General features: G+C 31.8%; 2 protein-coding genes and 1 long non-coding RNA gene across 10 annotated transcripts; 2 read left to right on the forward strand and 1 right to left on the reverse strand.

The window, feature by feature from the left end:
* Positions 1-8,855: 8,855 nt before the first annotated feature.
* On the forward strand, positions 8,856-13,508 carry LOC131630688 (uncharacterized). 6 transcript variants are annotated; one of them, XR_009292409.1, is made up of 9 exons: positions 8,856-9,200; positions 9,321-9,459; positions 10,283-10,696; positions 11,640-12,057; positions 12,151-12,220; positions 12,363-12,488; positions 12,590-12,742; positions 12,873-12,991; positions 13,210-13,508. It is a non-coding gene; the product is annotated as an uncharacterized LOC131630688 (long non-coding RNA). The 6 variants fall into 6 exon arrangements; XR_009292410.1 differs by having other exon boundaries at positions 8,857-9,200; positions 12,151-12,488; positions 13,128-13,508; XR_009292406.1 differs by having other exon boundaries at positions 8,858-9,200; positions 12,151-12,488.
* Positions 13,509-14,321: 813 nt separating this feature from the next.
* On the reverse strand, positions 14,322-15,564 carry LOC131630694 (protein FAR1-RELATED SEQUENCE 5-like). Its single transcript, XM_058901445.1, has 2 exons — positions 14,735-15,564; positions 14,322-14,343 (listed from the first exon to the last, which is right to left on the reverse strand). Exons 1-2 carry the CDS (start codon positions 15,562-15,564, stop codon positions 14,322-14,324), a joined length of 852 nt encoding a protein of 283 aa, XP_058757428.1.
* Positions 15,565-16,869: 1,305 nt separating this feature from the next.
* On the forward strand, positions 16,870-19,358 carry LOC131630686 (probable leucine-rich repeat receptor-like serine/threonine-protein kinase At3g14840). 3 transcript variants are annotated; one of them, XM_058901434.1, is made up of 11 exons: positions 16,874-17,123; positions 17,333-17,507; positions 17,700-17,771; positions 17,907-17,978; positions 18,185-18,256; positions 18,371-18,442; positions 18,570-18,641; positions 18,745-18,816; positions 18,927-18,998; positions 19,098-19,172; positions 19,254-19,358. In XM_058901434.1, the coding sequence occupies exons 1-11, from the start codon at positions 17,027-17,029 to the stop codon at positions 19,324-19,326; spliced, it is 924 nt and encodes a 307-aa protein (XP_058757417.1). In that variant the 5' UTR covers positions 16,874-17,026; the 3' UTR covers positions 19,327-19,358. The 3 variants fall into 3 exon arrangements, with proteins under 3 accessions (XP_058757419.1, XP_058757418.1, XP_058757417.1); XM_058901436.1 differs by lacking the exon at positions 18,185-18,256 and having other exon boundaries at positions 16,870-17,123; XM_058901435.1 differs by lacking the exon at positions 18,927-18,998 and having other exon boundaries at positions 16,871-17,123.
* Positions 19,359-22,380: the final 3,022 nt, after the last annotated feature.

A 22,380-nucleotide genomic window follows, 5' to 3' on the forward strand; every position in this document is an offset into this window, starting at 1 on the left:
TTGAAAAAAGATGCGGGCAAATTTTGGGGTATAACAGACAGCTTGCACTTAACAACAGTCTCTGAATAAACAAGCATACAACAACAGAAACTCTATATGAGGCATTCCACCGGACAAGAGCATCAATCATAGAAGGAACATTGTTTCCTGTTCTTACTATCAATCGCCAACCAAAGCCAAAAGACCAATTTTACTTATAACATATTAAAATAAATCTATACAAGAATATAAAAAATAAATACAAAAATTGTTATTTAAAATATTGTTTTTAATTTTTCTTTCTCAATTTATTAAGAAACTCTTACTATAGTATATAATTTTTTTAATGTGAATTTATATGGGGTTATATATTTTTTTCTTCCTAAAAAATTATTAAAATTAACTTTGAATCCTTATAAAAAAGTCATGTTTTAATCCTTACAAAATTATTTATACACGTTATTTTAGTCCTTGTAGAAGGACTAAAATGTCATGCCAAAATAATGTTATAAGAACTAAAAGCTGACTTGTTTTTATATGAATTAAAACTCAATTTTGATAAGTTATGTTTGTAACCTTATTTTTATAAAGAAACTATTAAACCATTAAAATGTTAATATAAAAAAATACTAGTGCATACAAAACCATGTGAAGACTTGGTTGATCTCCTCCTGTGGAAGAATGAGTCTTTTCATTTTAATTTCTTATGACCCTACAACAATGTGTAAAAATAAATCAAGACAAGTGAAGTCTTGGTTGATCTCCTTAGAAGAATCCATTATTTTCATGTTCTTTTGTCCCATCAACAAACATTTCTATGCAATGTCTAAGGATGCTAATGTTGTCTATCATCTTCTAGGTACGTTCAAAAGTCTTGGTCTGCTTTGGAAGAATGCATCTTAGTCCTTACAAAATTGAGAAAGAAAAATTAAAAACAATATTTTAAATAACAATTTTTGTATTTATTTTTTATATTCTTGTATAGATTTATTTTAATATGTTATAAGAAATTAAGAGCATCAATCATAAAAGGAACATTGAACTGCATATCGTTTCTCAATTTCCACAGACACCACGTAGTTGCCATCCAAACAATATTTTCCTTATTGTTACCTGCCCTTCCCTTGAGCGTTCTATGAAACTGCATAAAATGTTCTTTAGCCTCGATCACCACCGCGTAATCTCTATCCATCCAAAGCAGAACTTGTTTCCAAATCCACACAGAAAATGACAGCTGAAAATAAATGAGATATACTTTCTTCATTGCTAGAGCAGAACAAGCATTGATATGCGGTCGTGTTCGGAATTATATTTCTCCGAATCAATTGTTTTCTAATGGGCAGTTTTTCAAACAACATTCTCATGTAAAGATCTTGATTTTCGGGGCACTTTGGTTTCCCACAACACTGCTAACATCTTCTTTGTTTCCTTAGTTGGCTCAACCGGTCCGACCGGTCGGTCCGGTCCAGTTTTTAAAACATTGATAACACTCTTTATCCCAAAAGAGTTTAAGTAATTATTAGAAAACAACAAATTAATTTAGTTTAACTACAACTTGTAAAGTTAATCACTTAATAAACAACAACAAATTAAACATATTCAAACCCAAAAAAAAAATCTAAACATGCTACATAATTATATGGATCAAGAAGTGTTAAAAATCCAAACACAAACAACTTAATACCAAAACTATAAAAGTTATCTAATATGCTGACGTCGATGGTAGTTGGTGAAGAGATTATGTGGACAAGAATGAGAATGTACGGTTTTCGGAATCTGAATTCAACAAAACTTCGTCAAATTATAAATTGATTCTTATAAACATTTATAATTTGTGTATTATAACAATGTAGAAAACAATGTAAAGTAAAAGATTGACTAGTTTCATAACAATCTTTCTTTATCTTTATTACATTCTAGGTAACTTTATTGGTATAACAATGGAAATTTAGAAACTAAGAGAATCAAACAACTCACACAAAGAAAATTATGTTTCACTAGTCAACCAGATTTACCGTGTGTCTTTTATTTAATCTTTCTTTCTTCTTTCTGAATGTCACATGTATCCTATGAGTATGCACTACCTCTTCAATGCATCTAAAGTAAGCATGCCTCCAACCCTTCTTCAACAACAAAACTCCAATCACACCCAAAAAGTCACTACCAAATCCAAGTGCTACCACTAAGTAAAACCATAATTTCTCAGTCTTGTCTTCTCTATCATCTTCATCTCTATTATTATCATTAGCATCACAGTTATCGGACAATGGTGCATCACAGTTATCGGATAAGTGTTAAAAATTGGTTTGTTTGTGGAATTGTTCCTGTAAGATTGTTGTAGGACAAGTTTAAGTGACTTAGGAAAGTTAAGCCTCGTAAACCAGCAAGAAGAAATATTCCTTTAGGAATAGGTCCACTCAAATGGTTGTTTGATAAATCCATATTTGCCACTAGTTTCAAATTTCTTGTATAATGATCTTCTCTTCCTCTAATGATTTGACTGACATCTTGTTCATACCATTCAATATACTTCAGCTCTCCAGGAGCTAAGGCCACTGATGGTTTACTTCCTTGAATCATTGCTGTAAGATTTTTAATACAGTGAGGGATTGAACTTGAACCGATCAAGTGCTTCTAATTTAATCAAGAAAATCATAGTTGTTTATCAACTAAAGCTGTTGATATTAAATGATTGCTTAAACTTTGATTGAGTGCGATAATATGAAGAGAGTGTAGGGGAGAGTAAAATTAGCATAATAGAAGATGAATAGAAAGGAAGATTGGAAATGAGTATGAGATTTTGTGGTTTGCTCTTTGTGAATTAAGATAGTATATAAACTATTCTTTCAACATTGGATTCTTTAATGGTTATATGAAAATGAGAAACCAACAAGTAGGTACATGTAGGCCTTGTATGAACAAAAATGGCTACTAATAAAAAGCATATTTGAATTTGCATGACTCGTACTGATTCTTTTGTCAATAAACTACTCTTTCAGCATTGGATTCTTTTGTCAATAATTTTTTTTCATTTATAAAAAAATCATTATTACTTGAAAATTTAATTTCTTTAACTTTATTCATTTAATTTATTATAAAATAATTTTGGCAAAATATCTATTTTGATTACTTAACTATACCCTTAGATTTAGATTGATCCTTTGGCAAAATATCTATTTTGATTACTTAACTATATCTATTTTGCTGAATACCAGTTTTTTCTTCTTCTTATCGAGTCAGTTTCACCGGTAAAGGAAAATTCGGATGTTGTGCAATGGAATTATGATAGGGACCATGGTTACAGTGTGAGAGCAGGTTATGAGTGTTTGATGGGCAGAGTTGAGGTTCTGAATGTAGATGAAGATTTTACAAGAGCTTTTCGTATGTTGTGGTCGGTAGATGCGTCGTTCAATATTAAGAGCTTTATTTGGAGATGTTTTTTAAACAGGTTACCCACCAAAGACCAGCTGGTTCGCAGAGGCATTCCTTTATCAAATTCGGATCCGCTCTGTGTTTTTTGTGCAGGGGAGGAGGAATCTTTATCTCACTTTTTATTCGGTTGTGTGGTAGCAAGGCGGGTGTGGAATAATATTGCGACTTGGACAGGTATGGATATGGTTCATGAGGAGATTCTTTGGAAAAATTTCCTTCGGTGGGGTGTTTCAGAGAGAAGGTCGAATATGTCGAATATAAAAAGAAGAAAGGAGGGGTTAATATGGATGGCTGTGGTTAGGGGTCTTTGGCTGAGGAGAAATGATATTATCTTCAATAATGGTTCTTGTAACGTGAATGATATCACTTGGGAGATCAAGTTGAAGGTGTGGAGATGGGCGTTTTTAGGCGAAATTGCTTACTCCAAGTGTAATTTCTATGATTTTTGTAAAAATCCTTTATTTTACTTAACGTAGAATTCAGTTGGTAAGTAATTTCTTTTGTCCCCGAGCTTTTCGCTCCTCTTTTGTAAGCGGGTTCGAGTACCCCTAGTACTCGTTCAATATAATTTCTTGCTTATAAAAAAAAAAAAATTCTTTTCCATACCACTTTGGTCCCTTAATTTATAAAATATTTTATTTTAGTATTTTTGTTTAATTAGCGGCGAATTTTGGCAATCGATTTCTAAGTTTTCCCGTCGCTAATTAAGTAAAAATGACTAAAATAAAATATTTTGAAAGCTAAGAGACTAAAGTTCATGGAAAAAATTAAAGGACCAACCCAAAAATTTAGTTAAGGGACCAATATATATATATATATATATATATATATATATATATATATATATATATATATATATATATATATATATATATATATATATATATATATTATTTATCTTTTCTATTAAATATGCAAAGCTGAATGATATAGCATCCATGGGGTTAATATGATAGAGAAACATCATTAAATTTACAACTCTTCAATTAATTCTTTTTGAAAGAATATATAATTATTATAAATGTATAAAAAATAAAAAAGATTAAACTTAAATGTGTGATTAATAATAATGATATAAACTTTAATATATTAGAATAAATATTTAAAATAGTAAATGATTTCACATAAAACATAACGGTAAATAATTTTGAAAAATTACAAAAGTCGTAGTAAGATATAAGATTTATTTTAAAAAGAAAAACAATCACTCAAAATATTCAACCTGCTAAACACTGAAAAAAGAGAATAAGTATTATCAATTTAAACTGTTGAGTAGACACTATCCAACACTTGATACATCTTAGTAGGTTTATAATTGAACAAACAATCAATATTTATAGGCCTATAAAAATATGAGAAATTTTGTCAGATTATAACTCGATATTTGTATTCATAAGAAAATGGAATATGTAAAGTAATAAATGTGAATATCTACCTATCAAATAAGAGGATCATCTGATATCATTAAATATGAGTTCACACTATTTATACTTTTGTATTTAAGCTAACCAATAAAAGTACACAAGTTATGAAACATATATTTTCTATAAATATATTTTCTATAAGAAAAAAGAATTAAATAAAAATAAGTGCATGATTGTTTTTCTTTTTGGTGTGAACTTCCACCAGACATTATACTAGCTGCCTCATACCAGCATTCATCATATGAACACATTCTAATTTTTTTTTTTGGTTTTCGCACCGATTTCTGACCTACAGAGGCACGTGCACTGGCCAAGCGTTGTTTCTGTTAGGAATCACGTTGTTTCTGCCAGGAATCGAACTCGGTATTCCCCGAATATCGTCCTTTGCAAAGACTCGTTTGCCACTAGAGCCCAAATACTTGGTTAACACGTTCTAATAAGTTACTCATTATATGTTACTCATGCACCATCCAACAATAAATAGTTGTCAATGTGAATTGAATAAACATTCAGAATAATTTATAATGTTTATAAATTTGAATTATAAAAGAAAACCTAGGTTAATATATACTTAGGCATGCTAAAATGATCTCATGTAACATTCTTTATTGTCATTAATCAACTTATTGTAACACACCATATAAATTGTACTTACGGGCACTAAAATTGTAGTATGGTTATGTCTAACCAATCATCTCCCTTTAATATTTCCAAAATACAACTCTTATATCTCCCTTTAATATTTCCAAAATACAACTCTTATATGTTATTGTTCTAGTTCATGTTTTAATATCATCTCGTCATGCATCTCATTTATCATCATTGATAGTCTTTGCATGTTATCTGTTTGAAGTAGTATGATGTCAATATTATGCTATGGAGTAGAACAAATACCTTTCATGTCTGTTCCTCCCATAACAACTTTCTCGGCTACTTTCTCAACTATGTCTAATTAGTCTGATTTTGGATGGATGAGTACACCCATTGATTTCAATTATTGCAACATAAAACAACTTAAACATAATACATAAATTTAAATACATAAACAATAACAACAACATACAAAATAATTTTTCTTAACCAAACTTCTACTTACCTCAATCACATCGCGAGTATATTTCTCCTGCATATCCTCAGTCATCCTCTCTCGCTCCTCCTCATTCATCCTTTCTTGTTCCTCCTACACCAACCTCTCTCGCGTCTTCTGCAACAACCTCTCCCACTCCTCCAGATGTACCCTCTCACGTTCCTCTTGAGCCACTCCCTCCAGCACCTTCTGAGTTCACTTCTCTCGCTCCAGTTCTAATACTTCTTGTCATTTCTCCCCCACCCTTTGATTAACTATATCTTCAATTTATTTCTTATGCATTACTTTGTTACTTGTTTTCAACGGTAAAAAAACCTCAATCTAACACCTCTTCCAAGACGATAGACACGACCACTACGATCCTTGGTTCCAATCGTTTCTACCATGATATCATGACGTTCTCGTGGAACAAAATATACTATATTTGGATTTTTCTACCATGATATCATAACCTTTGTTGTGATTCATATTTACCAAATTGAATTAATTGAACTAAGTAATGTTGATAAAGTATCTACTTTCAATCTTTTTATCTACTTTGCGGATAGCCCTAATGTGAACTTACCTCATGGTCTTTGGCGTTCCCTCTTCCACTTCTCATGGCATGATGGTGGAGATGGACTTCAATCAAGGCTTCTAGAAGGATTTATCAGCTCTAATTCTCTTTTTTTCTTTTTACATTAATCATTTACTATTTCAGTTTATCATATCCTCTACGAGACAATCTATACGGATATATATTTCTAGCTTTATTCTCCTTTCCTTTTAGACTCTTTAGTCAAGAAATCAAGAGTGGTGCAAAATTTTACAAAATCCTCCCAAACTTTCTTATCAATAAATGGATATATCACTTATGGAGGATGAAAATTACCCTTTGAGTTTGTAATATAATAACTTGTGAGTTGTGTCAAGTCTCTCCAATGCTCACCAGCATATTCAATCAATTTCTTTTTCAGCATATCAACCTCTAGAATAATAAACACTTCATACGTTTACATAATAGAAATGTTATTATCATTAATTCAAAAAATATATATAAATGGTCATCTATACTTGTAAAACAAATTATAAAATTTATAATAAATATTGTAGTATCAGTTCATAATTTAATTTTCAAATAACGTCGTGCCAATTATCTATCAAAATGCTAACTTTTCTTCTAACTTGTAATGACACGAAACCCCTAAAACAATCAGCATGTTCACCATAATTTTTTCTATTTCTTTGAAAAAATCAATTGGGAAGCGAACACCGACTTCATGAGATTTTGACACCTTGGTTATCATCGTGACACATCTAGTTTTTCTTTTTCTTTTAGTACTAGAAGTGGTTGTTGTTGGTGTGGTAAAGTAGCAAGCAAAAGTAAGTATTTTTGTTTTATCGTCTCCACTGGGATTAGTGCAAGGGAAAGAATGACGTTCAAAAGTTTCTGCATTTCTGAGGTAGGGTTAAAATGGGTTTATAAGGTATAAAGGTAAAACTATGAACAAGAAAATAAATGCATTCTTTAGAGAGGAGAGAACTGTCTAACATGAATTTAATATACTCGTCACAAACTTTAACCTATTGATCAGTTGCACTCAACATATAATACTCTTCATTATCAACACGTATCTCTCACATTATTGTCCATTTCTGAAAAACCTACGAGATGCACCACAACAAAGGTTATGTATAACGCAAAGTTGATATATCAATTGTTTTGATCTCATCGGCAATGTCTCGTGCAACTTTGACAACACGGAGGCATTAAGCTTCGATACCCACGGTGGATATTAGCTCTAAATCTATCTCACTACGCAAAAAATGACATTAGGAAGTGCACCTTAGGCGGCGCTTATTTCCAAAAGCGCTGCTATAAGTTAAATAAAAAATAAAACACGAAAGTATGTACGATATTGTGTAAAAGTGCTGCTAAAAGGCCCACCTTAGACAACCCTTTTGAAAAGCGCTGCTAAAAGGCCCACTTAAAAAGTTAGAAGCGCTGCTAAAAGCCCATATTAGAAAGCACTTTACCAAAGTGCTGATAAAGGCCCATATTAGACAACCCTTATGAAAAAGCGCTGCCTAAAGTAATTTAAAATTAAAATTAAAAAATAGATTATATTCATTCTTTATATTCTCAGCAGTGTTTAAAAAACCGGACCGGACCGGCCGGTCGGACCGGTCGAACCGGGAACCGGCCAGGTAACCGGTCTGGTTCAATAGTCAGATCGGGTATGCCATCAAACCGGTGGGAACCGGTGAAAACCGGTGGTTTAATTGCTTTTTTTTTTATTTTTTTTTAACTTTTTTTTAAAACTTTTTTTTAAATTTTTTTTAAAACTTTTTTTTTAACATTTTTTTTAAACTTTTTTTTAAATATATTTAGTAGTGTATTACTTAAATAGCATTCTCACATAGTTTTTTTCGTTAGTGACAAATTAAAAACTTTATTGTCTATTTGTTATCTTTGCTAATAAATTTTCTTAAATAGCATAAACATATTGAATTTTATTTGATTTTCTTTTTAGGAGGATCCTATTTTGAATTAAATTTGGTACATATTGGAGTTATTTTGTTATAAACTATTCAATTAGATTATGTTGTAATTAGACTTTGTTTGCAATTATACTTTGTAATTTTTTACTATTTTGTTATGTGTGATACCTTTGTTTAAAATTTGAATTTAAGTTATGAAATTGTGAATTTATGATATGATATTTTTAAAAAATTTAAAAGCTAGTTATATTTTTTAGAGACTGAATCATCCGGTTCGACTGGTTTTATACCTATATAATGACAGGTCCATTCAACCGAGTTATCCGGTTTAATCCGGTTTAATCCGGTTTGGTCGTGCGGTTCGACCAGTGACCCAATGGTTCGACCGATAAACCAGTGACCCAGTATCCTCACCGGTTCGATGACCGGTCCGATTTTTAAAACACTGATTCTCAGAACTGTTTCTTCTTCTCTCCTCACACGAAAAAACCCTAAACCCAAAGAAACTCTTTTCTTCTTCTCTCACGCACCTCCGTCCCTACCTCCGTCCTCAGCTGCCACTCCGTCCATTGATTTTTCTACCCCTCCGTCCATTGATTTCTCCGTTTATTTCACTTAACAGGTCACTTCTTCTTTTGAATTCCTTTGATTTTCTTCTTTTCATGTTTCATGTTTGTTATTGTTATTGTTGTTAGCTGCGATTTTTGTTCTCGAAATCGAAAAAGAAAGAAGTTTTGAGAGGAGGAAGAATAGAATGTCAAATAGAGAAAGAGAGGATTTAGAGTTTTTGTCTCTGGGTAATACTGTGTTACCATTCATTTAGAGTTTTTGGATTTTGAAATACTGTGTTAGAATATTGAAATTTGATTGATGCCAAAAAGTCTAAACCTGTATCTATTCACTTGATTCCGCCGTAGATTCTCGGTACTTTCTTCTCCGATCAACATCGAATTTGCATTGCCATTCTTCTCCGATTCTCACTTTCGTTTCACTCCTCTCAACTTTAACACACTTGATGATCGCTTCAGTGAAGTTCTCGAAGCGACTCAAATCTAGGTATTCTTGTTTCCCTTACCTAAAATTTCCGCCATTTCAATCGAACTGTTGTAGTGATACAATAATAAATACAAGTTTAAAGAAGAAAATGGTTGTTTGCTTGTCTGTTGGAGTGATAGACCACTCTTTTCTGTCTCAGCATGGAGCTACTGTTGTAAATTCCAGTATGCTTGACTCTACTGTATGAGTTTGAATTTATGGATTCATGTCTTGGATACTAAAATCTATTGTTATTAATTTGAAATCTTACGATGTTGCTGTTAGGGTTTATAGAAAACTTTAATCTGTTGTCGTGCACTGTATTTTTCTTGGCTTCTTGTACTACCCTGTAGCATAGAATTAGTCCTTAGAATAGAAGTGATTAAGTGTATATTGAATTTTATTGCCCTGTATTTTTCTTGGCTTTTTGTGTTGTTTGGAGTTGAAAAATCCTTTTTTTAGAGTGATATACAGCAATAGAATAGAAGACTTGAGTTGAGTCTCTCACCAACCAACAAGAAGTGTATATTGAATAATGCCAAATGCTAATTTTAGCAAATTTTGGAATATGGAGTAAGCTAGTTATATTTACAAGATTATGATAACAAGAGGCATATGTTATCTATATATATATATGGTAAATTCTTAGGTACCCTGTTGTTTTGAATGGGTACCAGTACCCAATTGAAATGGACCAATAAGAAATGACCATTTGTCTTATTTAATTAACATTTTATTTAATGACTTCTTTTAAAAAATTAAATAAATAATTTGTATAATTGCAGAGATAACCTTGTAAGGTTTACGCTACTCTATTTCAATGAAGCCAATTTTTGTATTTCAGGAAAATCAAACAAAAAAAGAGAAAACAATTGAAACAAAAAGAGGGAAGTAGCGCTTCAGGGAACGACAATACGGTGACAAAGAGGGCAGGGATGGTGATTCAGTGTGAGAGGGCTTTGATTTCGGTGATGAACGGTGGAGATGACATCAGCGGCGGTGGAACCTTCTCGGACGGGGTTCTCGCGGTGGTTTTAGTTGATGTGTCGGCGAAGGTATAGGTCTGATGCGTGTTGGTTTTTGATTTCACGGGGCGTTTAGATGGTGTCTTCACGGCATGAACAATGCCGCTGAATGGTTAGGGATTTTGGCGGAAAAACTCCGGCCGGTGGTTACGATGTCCTTCAGAATTCCTCGTCACAGCTATCGTTCTATACCGCCATCAGAGAGAATCCCAAAGTACGAAAGCCCTAATTTGGTGACTCTCCTAAACCTTCTTTTTTACAGTTCTGTAACAGGTTATTTTGCATCGATTTGTAGTTCCAAATTAGCAATTTTGTTTTTTTATTGCTCCAACCCGGCTGCAGTATGCTGGCTTGTTGTTTGGTAGCAGAATTTTGAGTAATAATGGTATATCTTATGCCATTGGCTTATTAAATCTTTTGAGTTGGTTTCATGTATTTCATGTTTAAGTTTGGTTGAGCTGGTGGAAAGTGATTATGCTTTTTTTGTATATAAGTTGCTTGCTTCATTCATAGTGTTGAGACAGTATTAGAAATCCAGCTTTGCTTTTTAGCAACACTGTTTTGAACAACACTGTTTTGAACAAACTTTGTGTATTCATTGATTTGGTTATGTATGAGTCTGTTGTTTTATGGGACTGTGTATCTGCGTTGTGGACACGAACACAAACGAAAACTAGATAGACACGAACATGTGACGAATTAATATTTGAACTTTGGCTGAGTGAGATATTTAAATTTAAAGATCCATAGAAATATATAAACACTCAATAATTTGATTATTTGATAGTAACTACAGTTCCTCATAGTTATTTGCTCTTAGTTTTGTTAACTTTTTGTTTGTTTTGTTTAGTTATTATCTTATTTATGAGTGTTTGTAATTACAAAATCAGGTAGAGATTGTATGGATTCATTAGTTAATTTCTATCACTGAAGTGGGGAGGGTAACCTGAACTTTTAATGGCTTTTCATGTTTTGAAGTGAGTTTTAATGAATTAACTTTCTTGTTTTGAAGTGAGTTTTAAGGAATTAGCTTTCTTGTTACAGTTTTTTCTAGATTCAATTAACATTTGACTATGACATCTAAAGTTTAAATTTTGATAAGTGTGAATTGTTGAATTTATGTTTTTCCATTTGCTTTGTATCTAATATTGTGTTTCATATCTTACCATTTATCAGGACTCCATTATGGATTCGTTTGAGATGTAAGCTCGCTTGGTGAAGAATATAATATATAAATGATGAGGAGATTTCTATCAATGTGCTATTTCATTGGCATGGTTACTATGAACTATTAGAGACCTTATGACCAAAAAAATTAATACACATTTAGTGCAGTACATATCTGTCACCTCTCGCGTATAATAGTATCTGTCACCTACAGTATGAGACATGAAGAATTCTGAAATATGAATATTAGAACATTTTTCTGCTTCTTTTAGAACAGTTGTTTTATGGTTGTGGAGCTAAGGACTGCACAAAAGCTTTTTCATGCTGCTGAATTTGTGTACAAACATATGAAGCTGAAACACGCATCGCTTGCTGTTGAACAAACTTCAAAAATGCGCAACGATCTCTATACTCAAAATTACATGAAGTAAGTAATAACTAAAACATCCTATGCTTTGTGATCAATATTGCAAGTATTTGTGAAAATATCACTTATAGTGGCCTTACTACTGTTGTATAGATCCATATGCTTCTGGTGGAAAGCCTGTTATGCTGCAATCTCAAGTGAACTACTATACGCATTGCTTGCCGTAAGTATGAGAACAATTTGTTGTTAGAAACTCACCCATCTCATATGATAGAGTCGATGTTGGCCAGGGATAACATGAACTAACCAATGTTTACATTTCAGATGCAATTTTGTATTACATTTATCAAACATATGATTTGCAGGATGTGGTAGATGTTATATAAAATATATCCAAGGAAAATCATCGTAAAACGATTAGCATACTTTCTATGTCCGGTTGTGTATCAAACATTGTTGATCTTACTCCGAACAATCCCAAACACTGCAAGGTTAAATTTTGCATTTTAATATTTCGGTCATATCTTTTAATTTCATTGTGTGTGTACATGCATGTGCGGTATGTTTATTCCAACTTCTTATATGCGTGTAGGGAAAATTTGAGATGCATTTTATGTCTACAAAATGTCTCTCTGATGATGATGGTCGTCAATGTCGTGGAAAGGCAACGTGTATCGTTACATGCTGAGATGAAAAGGAAATTCTATTAGTAAATACTTCTGTCATAGTGGCTGGCTATGCTAAAGTAAGCAGATCATAAATTCTTATGTTTTATATGTTAGAACATACATAATTTTAATCAAAATGGCTACACTATTTTGTTCTATTTAAGTGAGTAACTTTGAATTAACAATCTTTATCTTTTGGTTAATTAGATTAACTGCAACCTTATTCAACACAGACACCGATATTAACAGGTGCAAGAATTTCAGCATTTGCTGCTGTTGTGACTCGAAATGATGACAAAAGTCCCATAGAAGCCATCCTTCTTAAAGTAAGCAAATCATATTTCTTCTATTATTTTCTTTACTATTGACAGAAATTCACGTGAGACTTATATTCAAAATGGTATAGAATCTCCATAACTTTGAATTAACAATCTTTATCTTTTGGTTCAATAAATGATTAAGGCCAATTTTTATCCAACTAAAGAATACTCTACAAAAGGTTATCAAAGAAGAACAAACATTTACATCTGGTTTTTTGCAACAGCTTAATCAGTGGGAGATGGGAACATAGTAAAATCCCACATCAGCAACTAGTCTAGTGCTTCAAATGCGCAGGACTTGAAGTCTCCTTCTGTAGTTGACAATTGTTTGGTCATGAAGTCTCCTTCTGCTGGGGACATTTGAAATTAAGTTTCTAATCTTCTATAAAACTGAAAAGTTCTTGTTTAATTCTGGCGCCGAGATTGTGTGTACACTCGGGAAATGCTATTCCATAAACATTATTGTTTCCTCTTCTTTTCAGTTGAGTTTTTTAAGAATGGATGATTAGAAATTTAATTGTCATGCCATGATACTCTTTCCTGTCATTTGTAGATAAATTTATTGTCTTAAAAATCTCTCTCCTGTCATTTTTATAAGCATTTTAAGTTATAATGTCTTGCATCCATGGCTTTAAATGGACCAAATAAATAATACAATAAATTGAATAGTTATTTTCAGTTAATTAGAATTTAATGGAGATTTTATTGAATCACTACCTTAATCATCATACTAAATTAATATTAATAACTTTCTAATATTAATATTAATAACTTTCTAATATTAATATTAATAATAATTAAAATAAATAACATCTATTTGTAATAGATTATAAGCTAATTCCATGTTCCACCAAATGACAATCTAATCATAAAATAACAAAAATAACCCCACTCTTCCATTTTCTTAATTATTTAATTAATTAAACAGTTCTTGCACATAAAATTAATTAAAAAAATATTAAAATCTCTAAAATAACAATTAATTAATTAATTAATTAATTAAAAAATAATAACTTAAATTTGATAACTTTTACGATAACATTAAAATTTCTTTTAACCCCACTAAACTCATTTCTAATTAATTAAGTAAATACTAATTACAATTAAATTAAAATTAAAGAAATTCTAATTAATAAAATAATTCTAAAAAATTCTAAAAATATTTAAACTTCCCATAAACCCACTAAACTTGCAAATTTGATAACTTCCAAGTAATATTAAAATTTCTTTAACCCCACTAAACACATTTTTAATTAATAAAGTAAATCCTAATTAAAATTACAATAATTCTAAAAAGTTAAAACTTCCTATAACTCCACTAAGCTCTAAGCTATACTTATATAATTTGACAATCATATCTACATCCACAAATCACATATAAACAATTACACCACAATTTTTCTTTTGTTATATTTTAATCAGATCATGATGTTACGAATTGAACTAAAAAGGTTAAAGTTCCAACACTCATAACAACATTTGTCTCAAAAATATAAAAATTGTCATTGATTTTTAAATAGAACATATCCTTGCAAAGTATAGTTGTAAATTTATTTTTTAAATTATAATTATTATTATTATTTAAATAAAACAAATACATTTGGACTTTTATGGAACATTGCTTCAGAAAAGGCATTTAAAACCCACTTATATGTCTCTGTCTTTTCGTCCGAAATTAAAGCACACCCAAAAATTGTAGTTTCACCATGATGATTGTACCCACAAAAAATAACAAATGGTTTGTTGTACCTGTTCTTTTTATAGGTCGTGTCAAATGCAACCACATCACCAAAACATTCAAAGTCAAATCGGCTAGTTCCATCTGACCAAAATAAATTTTGTAGACGACCATCCTCTGTTGTGGTAAACTTCGAAAAAAACATCGGATCATTGTCGGCTTTAGCCTGTAAATAAGACAAAGCAGCAAAAGCATCTCCATTTTCTCTTTTAACCTTGGCTCCATTACTAAAATAATTATATAGGTCCTTCTTGATAAATCCCAAATCTTCATGACCACCTTTCTGACCCAACATAAAACCCAAAATATGACATGTTCTAACACCACATGTATGCAAGCCATCAACAAGCGCTTTATCAGCTTCACTCAGTCGACGATACTTAGGAATAAAATGGACAAACCGCTGTGGAGTTAACTTATGATTATGAGCGGATTCAAATGCAACAACTCTCCAACTTCTACTTACTACATCATATGCCACACGCAACCGAGCAAGACAACCTGTTCGAGTGATTGGCCTTGGCCCCCTATGTCGATCCACCATTAACATATGTTTTTTATGTCTTTTCCCCTCTCTATTACAAACTAATTGGCGCATAACAATATTTTTTTTGAAATCACGGTCAATCTCATCTCTTCTTACAGCAAACCCATGATATTCTGCATATGTTTCATAAAACTCACAAGCTTTTTTCTCTGATTCAAATTTCATATCTCTTATATCATCATCTGAGATTTCACCTATATCTTTGTAATCATCCAAATCCTCTTTTCCTTCGTCATTATCCACATAACTACCATTGTTCCTCCCGACATCATCAGCATCTTCACCATTATCCATGCTTGCTACACAATTTATAATCTTTATGAATTGAATGTCTACTTTACAATCGTTACTCCTACCGCATTTATTGTCTGCACCACATGAAAAAGTAATAACCTTAAGTGTTGGTACGCCAAAATAAATCACAAAACCAAAACAAACAAAAAGAAAAGTGCATAGAATATAAAAACAAATAAGTAGCAGGTGTGAAGAAAAAAAATAAATGACTCATTTGTTTTCAAGTTCTGACCTTGATAATTCCTTGCTTTCTTACGGTGTTTTAATGCAAGATCACAAAGGGAATGAATATAAAGTAACACTACCAAACCTATCACCAAACCAACAACAATGCAATACATATATGAGACAACCATGGATATTTGGAATTTCGTTTTTTAGATTTGATTCAGTTTAAGATTTAATCCCTTTTAAGAAGATACGGTTTGAGAGTGATCACATGACAACAATTAAGCATAATTTAGGACCACAAGATTAAAACAAAATCAATAGTTGTGAATTGGAGTAACACTTTTAATTTACTCTTGGAGTACACACACACACACACACACACACACACACACACACACACACACACACACACACACACACACATATATATATATATATATATATATATATATATATATATATATATATATATATATATATATATATATATATATATATATATATATATATATATATATAAAGTTAGAATGGGCAAATACTCTCTTATGGAGAAAACTAAGCTTATTCACGCTACCATTGTTCTTCTCTAAAACTCATGCATATTAGTTTGATGTTTGATTTTGACACTTTCATTCAAAAACAGTAACACATGCATATTATAATATGCTTTTTCTAGTCATTTCCATCCTCATTCTATAAAATATATGTCACTTGACTCATCATTGTGCCAATCATCAATGGTTATTAAACATCTTTGACCTTAAATAATTGTCATTATAGCGTTTGGTTTGTGTGTGCCTGATTCATCAATTTGCTTTATACAATTGTTGATGATCTTATTTTTTTGGTCTGAATATAATAAAGTCTTAAAAATGATACTTAAATTAAAAAAAAAATCTCAATCAAACTATTTATTCCTAATAAATTTTAGGGATTAGATTAACTGTTTCGAAAGGACTAATATAATCAATGGCTTTTGCATTTGCCATATCAATAATTTTAAAGAATAAATTGACACCACAGTGTCACGTAAGTACTTATATAGTAAAAACATGCACAAATATTTGTTATGCTCAGATGCAAGTTGAACACACAAATGTCCCTTGAAGTATATACAAGAGCTTGTGTGGCTACTGTGAAACCAAGTATACAAGTGGCATAGGACTATAGACTAGATATCTTAAATACAAAAGTAATAATAGTGATATATGCTAATAGCTATATATGTTCAGACTCTCTATTTCTAAATTATTGATTTATTTCAACTTCTGTTTTCCTTGTTAATATTAACATGAACACTTGCTCTCCATTTTTCTTCCTTTCACTCATTGCCATATGGCTCATATCTCTAACAGCTTTTGGAGCTACTACCATTCACCCGGACGAAAGTATGATATGTATTTCTACCATAGCTCCCAAATGATAATGAAATTTCTTCAATCTGATATTTCTTTTTTAGTGTATTTTATCTAAGAATTCATATTAGTTTAAATACCATGTGTTTTTCTGGGGGATTCTGCATATATATTTGATGACGTGTCCGTTGATTAGAAAATTTTCAGTACATAGCTGATAACTTCTGAATTTGAATATTTAGAGAAAGCTCTTGAAGATATAGGTAAATCACTTGGTAAGAAGGATTGGAACTTCGACATAGATCCATGCAGCAACAAACCTAACTGGTTTACGCCTCCCATACCCAAAATCTTAGAAAACAATGTAACCTGTAACTGCTCTGTTCCTAGTGACAACTTCTGTCATGTTACTATAATGTAAGTCTCTTTTTCATGGAAAGTTACCCTTTTTTATCACCACTTCTAAATTTAGTTAAGTCGATTTGAATATTTTTTCATATACCGTAGCAATCAAGTATGTATGCAGTATGTATGTACACACGAGTTAGGCCTAAGATACATAAAATTAATTTCTTTTAATAACTTTTTTATGGAAAAATGAACATACAGAAGTTTGAAAGGGCAAAATCTTCAAGGCAGTCTCCCACGGGAACTGAACAGGTTGCAATACCTTCAAACTATGTACGTGTTTCTCACACTTTTCCACATCTAAATTAACCATACTATTGAACTTGTTTCACATCTTCAACATGTTTCTATATATAGTATTTTGCATGACAAACTCTCTCTCTACCACTTTTGCTCCCTCTATTACAGTGACCTCTCTCGCAATTACTTGAACGGTACAATTCCTAAAGAATGGGGCTCCATGACGAATCTTCTTAACATGTATGATTTGGCTCTTATTTTTCTTTTCTGGTTTTTAATCATGCATGGATTGTTCTATATGAATCTTCTAAAACTTTACATATGGGTCTTATTACCTATTTATTGATTTATTCATTTGTCCCACTCTTTGCATTCATTTTCTTGTAGACTTGTAGTGATTACATTAAAAAATAATCTAATGACAACATGTTTCATAATCATCATAGTAATCTCCTTGGAAATCGATTAACGGGTTCAATACCAAAGGAGATTGCAAATATATCAACCCTGATTCAGTTGTGAGTTTCTCAATATCCTACTTGGCTAAAAAATCTATTTCATGAGTACATAAACATGTATGTATTTGATTCAAAGAGTTTTAATCAAACTTAACTTTAACATGAAATGGATAGGGAGTTAACGGCTAATCAAATGTCTGGAAATATTACTTCTGAGCTTGGGAATCTCCCCCAGATTCGAACACTGTAAGTACTTTATTATTTTCCTTAGTTGCCGTTCTCCTCCAAATATGAAAGCCTAGTGTTTAAAGTCCACTTTGATTTCCTTGGCTTAGAATCATGATTTCCTGTTTTGTTTTTCAATTATATATAGGCGATTTTCGTCTAACAATTTTTCTGGAGAGCTACCTGTGACATTGGCCAAGCTCGCTACATTGCAAGAGTTGTAAGCTTGAAATTTTTATGGTGACGTTTAGTGATTATTGGTGGCTAAGTTAAAAAAATGGTTTTTATGATGCTTCATATTTTCATGCTCTTTATTAATGCAGCCAAATTTCGGACAACCAATTCTCAGGAAAGATACCCGATTTTATTCAGAACTGGACTAATATCAATACGCTGTATGTATGCAATCTCCTTTTTTATTTTTAATTTTCCTCAAATATAGTTGTTTTTTGCATTGCTTGACTTCAAAAAAGAAAATTATTAATGGTTACTTTACTTTTGACAGAATCATTCAAGGGAGCGGATTAAGTGGACCAATTCCTTCCGAAATTTCACTATTGAAAAACTTAACCGACTTGTATGTATGATATTTTATATACTGATAAAGCATTTTGAGAAACTTCTGAAATTTCAGTTTAATTATGTTTACCTAGTTTGGTTCAACTGTGATATTCAGGAGAATTAGTGATTTAAATGGATCTGAATATGCACCTTTGCCGCAACTTAAAAATATGACATCGTTAAGCAAACTGTAAGTTGATTACATTGTCTCTTTCAGAAACAGAAAAAGAGGCACTCATAACATATCGTTGTCTATCTTATTGTTTCACAGGCTTCTAAGGAATTGCAACATCAATGGAACACTACCTGATCTCGGGACTAAGGCATCGTTAAAATACTTGTAATTGCTTACTTGCTACATTTTATTTGATTATAGCTAACTATTAAAGTTTTTTCTGTAAGTTTAGCTATTATGTAACCTTGGTATCTTTGTTTTTGTAATCAATGATTGGATAGCATTTTTATATCTCTCCAGCTTATTATATTGCTTGAATGTTTATTTATGACAAATTATCTGTGTAGTTTTTTTAACTTATCTTCAATATGACATCACTTTCAGAGACTTCAGCTTTAACAAATTAGGTGGAACAATTCCAAGTACCTACGCTGACATAAACGATATTATGAACTTCATGTAAGAAATTCATCATAGTTTCTTTTTGCGTATATTTTTAATCACATTTCTGTTGGCTACTTTATAGTTTATACCTATAACTCTAGTTTCAACTTTCACTTCGAAGCAATAGCTGAATAATCCTACTTAGATTCAAAGTGTGATAACAAGTGTCAAAGTGATATGTTTAGGATTTTTTTTGTTATTTCGTTGGTCTTAGTCGGCGTCTAAGAATTGAAACACTTTTATATGTAGAAGGAGACATATCTATAAAAGAAGAAATGAATGGATGTGATTAAAGATGACTAGCTTATTTCCTTCAATGTCCGCTTCAAGAAATATTAAGATTTGCATACTAATACCCTGACATTCCTTTTTGGGCAGATTTTTAACTGGAAACCTTCTCATTGGACCAATACCTTCTTGGAAAACGAACGTATACGTGTAAGTTATTTTTTAATTCTACTTGTATGATTCCTTCGATTGAACAATGTGCTTTATTTATGTTGCAAATATATTATAATTTAGGGATAAGACTCAATTCGCCCCATCCGTATGAGGCAAATATGACAAATTTCTGTTTTTCATGTGCTGCTTACCCATGGAATTTCCAACAAGTTTCTCTGGTGTTCATTTGGACAGATTGAGACAGCTAAAAGTAGTTCGACTCATTGAGTTACTAAACAACACTATTATGTAGTATAGTGCAGTAGTTGTCTTACTATGAGTATGCATTGGCTTATATAAGCATTGCAGAAGTTTTTTCTTCTTCTAATTTTCTTAGAGTTTTCTATAGTTATTCTCTTTCTAGTTTAGGAAGCCTAGTTGTATAATCTTGGTAGGAAAAGAGTCTATCGTCAAGTCTCTGATTGTTGTATTATTATCATATTCTGAATCAAGTTTTCTGACCTGTATATAGAGATCTGTCGTACAATAACTTCAGCGTCAGCCAAGGAAATCGGATATGTCAAAATGATAAAGTGTAAGAATCCATGCATTTGTGTGCATTTGTTTTCAAACTTAACAACCTTTCTGAGACACCACTTTTTCTAATATGTCATAGAAACTTGTTTTCTACCTCATGGGCAAATAATAACAAGTTTATTCTGAGTAACAATACTATATTATAATCACAGCTACATAAGATTGGAAAACATTAACAATCATGTTCGAATGTACAAATCCTTATCGTGGTTTGTATTTTGGGTTTTCTTTTCCAGCATTATTATGCTAATTTCATACTCTGACTGATCGGCAAATGTACAGGTACTCTCAGGCTGGGACTCCTATTGTTAAAGTCAATACTTCTTATAATGCAGAAGGACATACATTTTCCTTGAAGATTAGGTATACAGACTTCAACTTTTCATTTTTTCTGATTGAGTTATCGGTAATTAAATTTTGATTTCTATTTTTGGTTATTTATCTATGATAATATGTTTGATGGGGACACTTCTGCAGTCAAGAGATACCACCAACTCCAGGGCAGTCAGTTAAGGAACCCACATTTTCCCTTATTCGAAAATCTTAAGATACCCCACCGGCTCACGAGAAATCGTACATTTGTGGCTGTTGTCCTCACTTCGGCCAGTTATTTTGACGTGCGACTTTCTTACAATGATACATTCATTTCTGAATAACTTATTAACATTAACCAGTGGCTTAGTTGAATTTGGGAGTATATTTAAATCGTACGAGAGAACTAACATATACTGGCTTACTATGCTACAACACTCGTTAGTATTATTACTGAGTCGACTCGTTGTTAACAAGAAATTTATATGGCTTGCAATTCTAGCTCACATGTTCACACATAACAAAGTTCACTCACATAAATCTTTTGCAGTTTTACACACAAAAACACAAACATATGGTATACATTACAAAGATGGTGCTAGAAGGAAAACCTTGGGAACAAGTTGAAGTACGCCAGATATAGAGAGAAGGCTATTGACTTTGTTTGCTTGGGAATATGGACCAATGCTGCTTGTACTTTTTTGGTTTCAACAGCTTCCTTAACTCCTATTCCTAAAATCAATCACAACCAACAAAACACAAAACAAAACCATTAACACTGTTATAAATTTGTTTTATTTATCAAAAAAATTGCAACTTTCTAGGGTTTTGGAAGAAGCATTGAAGAGAAAATGATGAATACTTACTGGCATCAGAAGAAATGCTCAGACATGTAATCCACAAAGTGCAATTCGATAAAGAAGAGGTGTGGTGGAAGGTTGTGTCGCTGGTAACTGCGATAGATTCTCTTCTGACGTTCAATGAAGTGTGATTGCGGAGATGTATCGCCGTAACTGCGAGAGATTCCCTTATGGTGTTCAGTGATGTGGGGTTGCGGAGAAATTTAGCAAAAGAGGAAGAAGAAAGCCAGGCGGCGGTTGTGGAGAATAGGAGAAGAGTCTGCTTGAAAATAATCCAAAATAAGAAGAAAAAATAAAGAAACCGAAATTGGTTGGTTAATATTATAATTTCATAAATTTAATAGTATAATATTTATTAATATAATAATTATTTATAATAAAAATAATATTAATAACATTAATTAAGTGGACCTATCAAAATTGGACATGTCAAGAGGGTACTGGTACCCAATAAAATTGTATTGCCCTGTATTTTTCTTGGCTTTTTGTGTTGTTTGGAGTTGAAAAATCCTTTTTTTAGAGTGATATACAGCAATAGAATAGAAGACTTGAGTTGAGTCTCTCACCAACCAACAAGAAGTGTATATTGAATAATGCCAAATGCTAATTTTAGCAAATTTTGGAATATG

This window comes from Vicia villosa, unplaced genomic scaffold (assembly GCF_029867415.1).
Source record: "Vicia villosa cultivar HV-30 ecotype Madison, WI unplaced genomic scaffold, Vvil1.0 ctg.000716F_1_1, whole genome shotgun sequence".
NCBI classification, from domain to species: Eukaryota; Viridiplantae; Streptophyta; class Magnoliopsida; order Fabales; family Fabaceae; genus Vicia; species Vicia villosa.

What these genes read in the sequence shown, in the direction of transcription:
- LOC131630694 (XM_058901445.1), bottom strand. Translation starts at nt 15,564, where the DNA reads ATGGATAATGGTGAAGATGCTGATGATGTCGGGAGGAACAATGGTAGT. An exon ending in ACGACCTATAAAAAGAACAG is followed by an intron (nt 14,344 to 14,734) that starts GTACAACAAACC and finishes TTGTGGATGTAG; the next exon opens with ATATGATTGTCAAATTATAT.
- LOC131630686 (XM_058901434.1), top strand. Translation starts at nt 17,027, where the DNA reads ATGAACACTTGCTCTCCATTTTTCTTCCTTTCACTCATTGCCATATGG. An exon ending in ATATCAACCCTGATTCAGTT is followed by an intron (nt 18,257 to 18,370) that starts GTGAGTTTCTCA and finishes TGAAATGGATAG; the next exon opens with GGAGTTAACGGCTAATCAAA. An exon ending in ATGACATCGTTAAGCAAACT is followed by an intron (nt 19,173 to 19,253) that starts GTAAGTTGATTA and finishes ATTGTTTCACAG; the next exon opens with GCTTCTAAGGAATTGCAACA.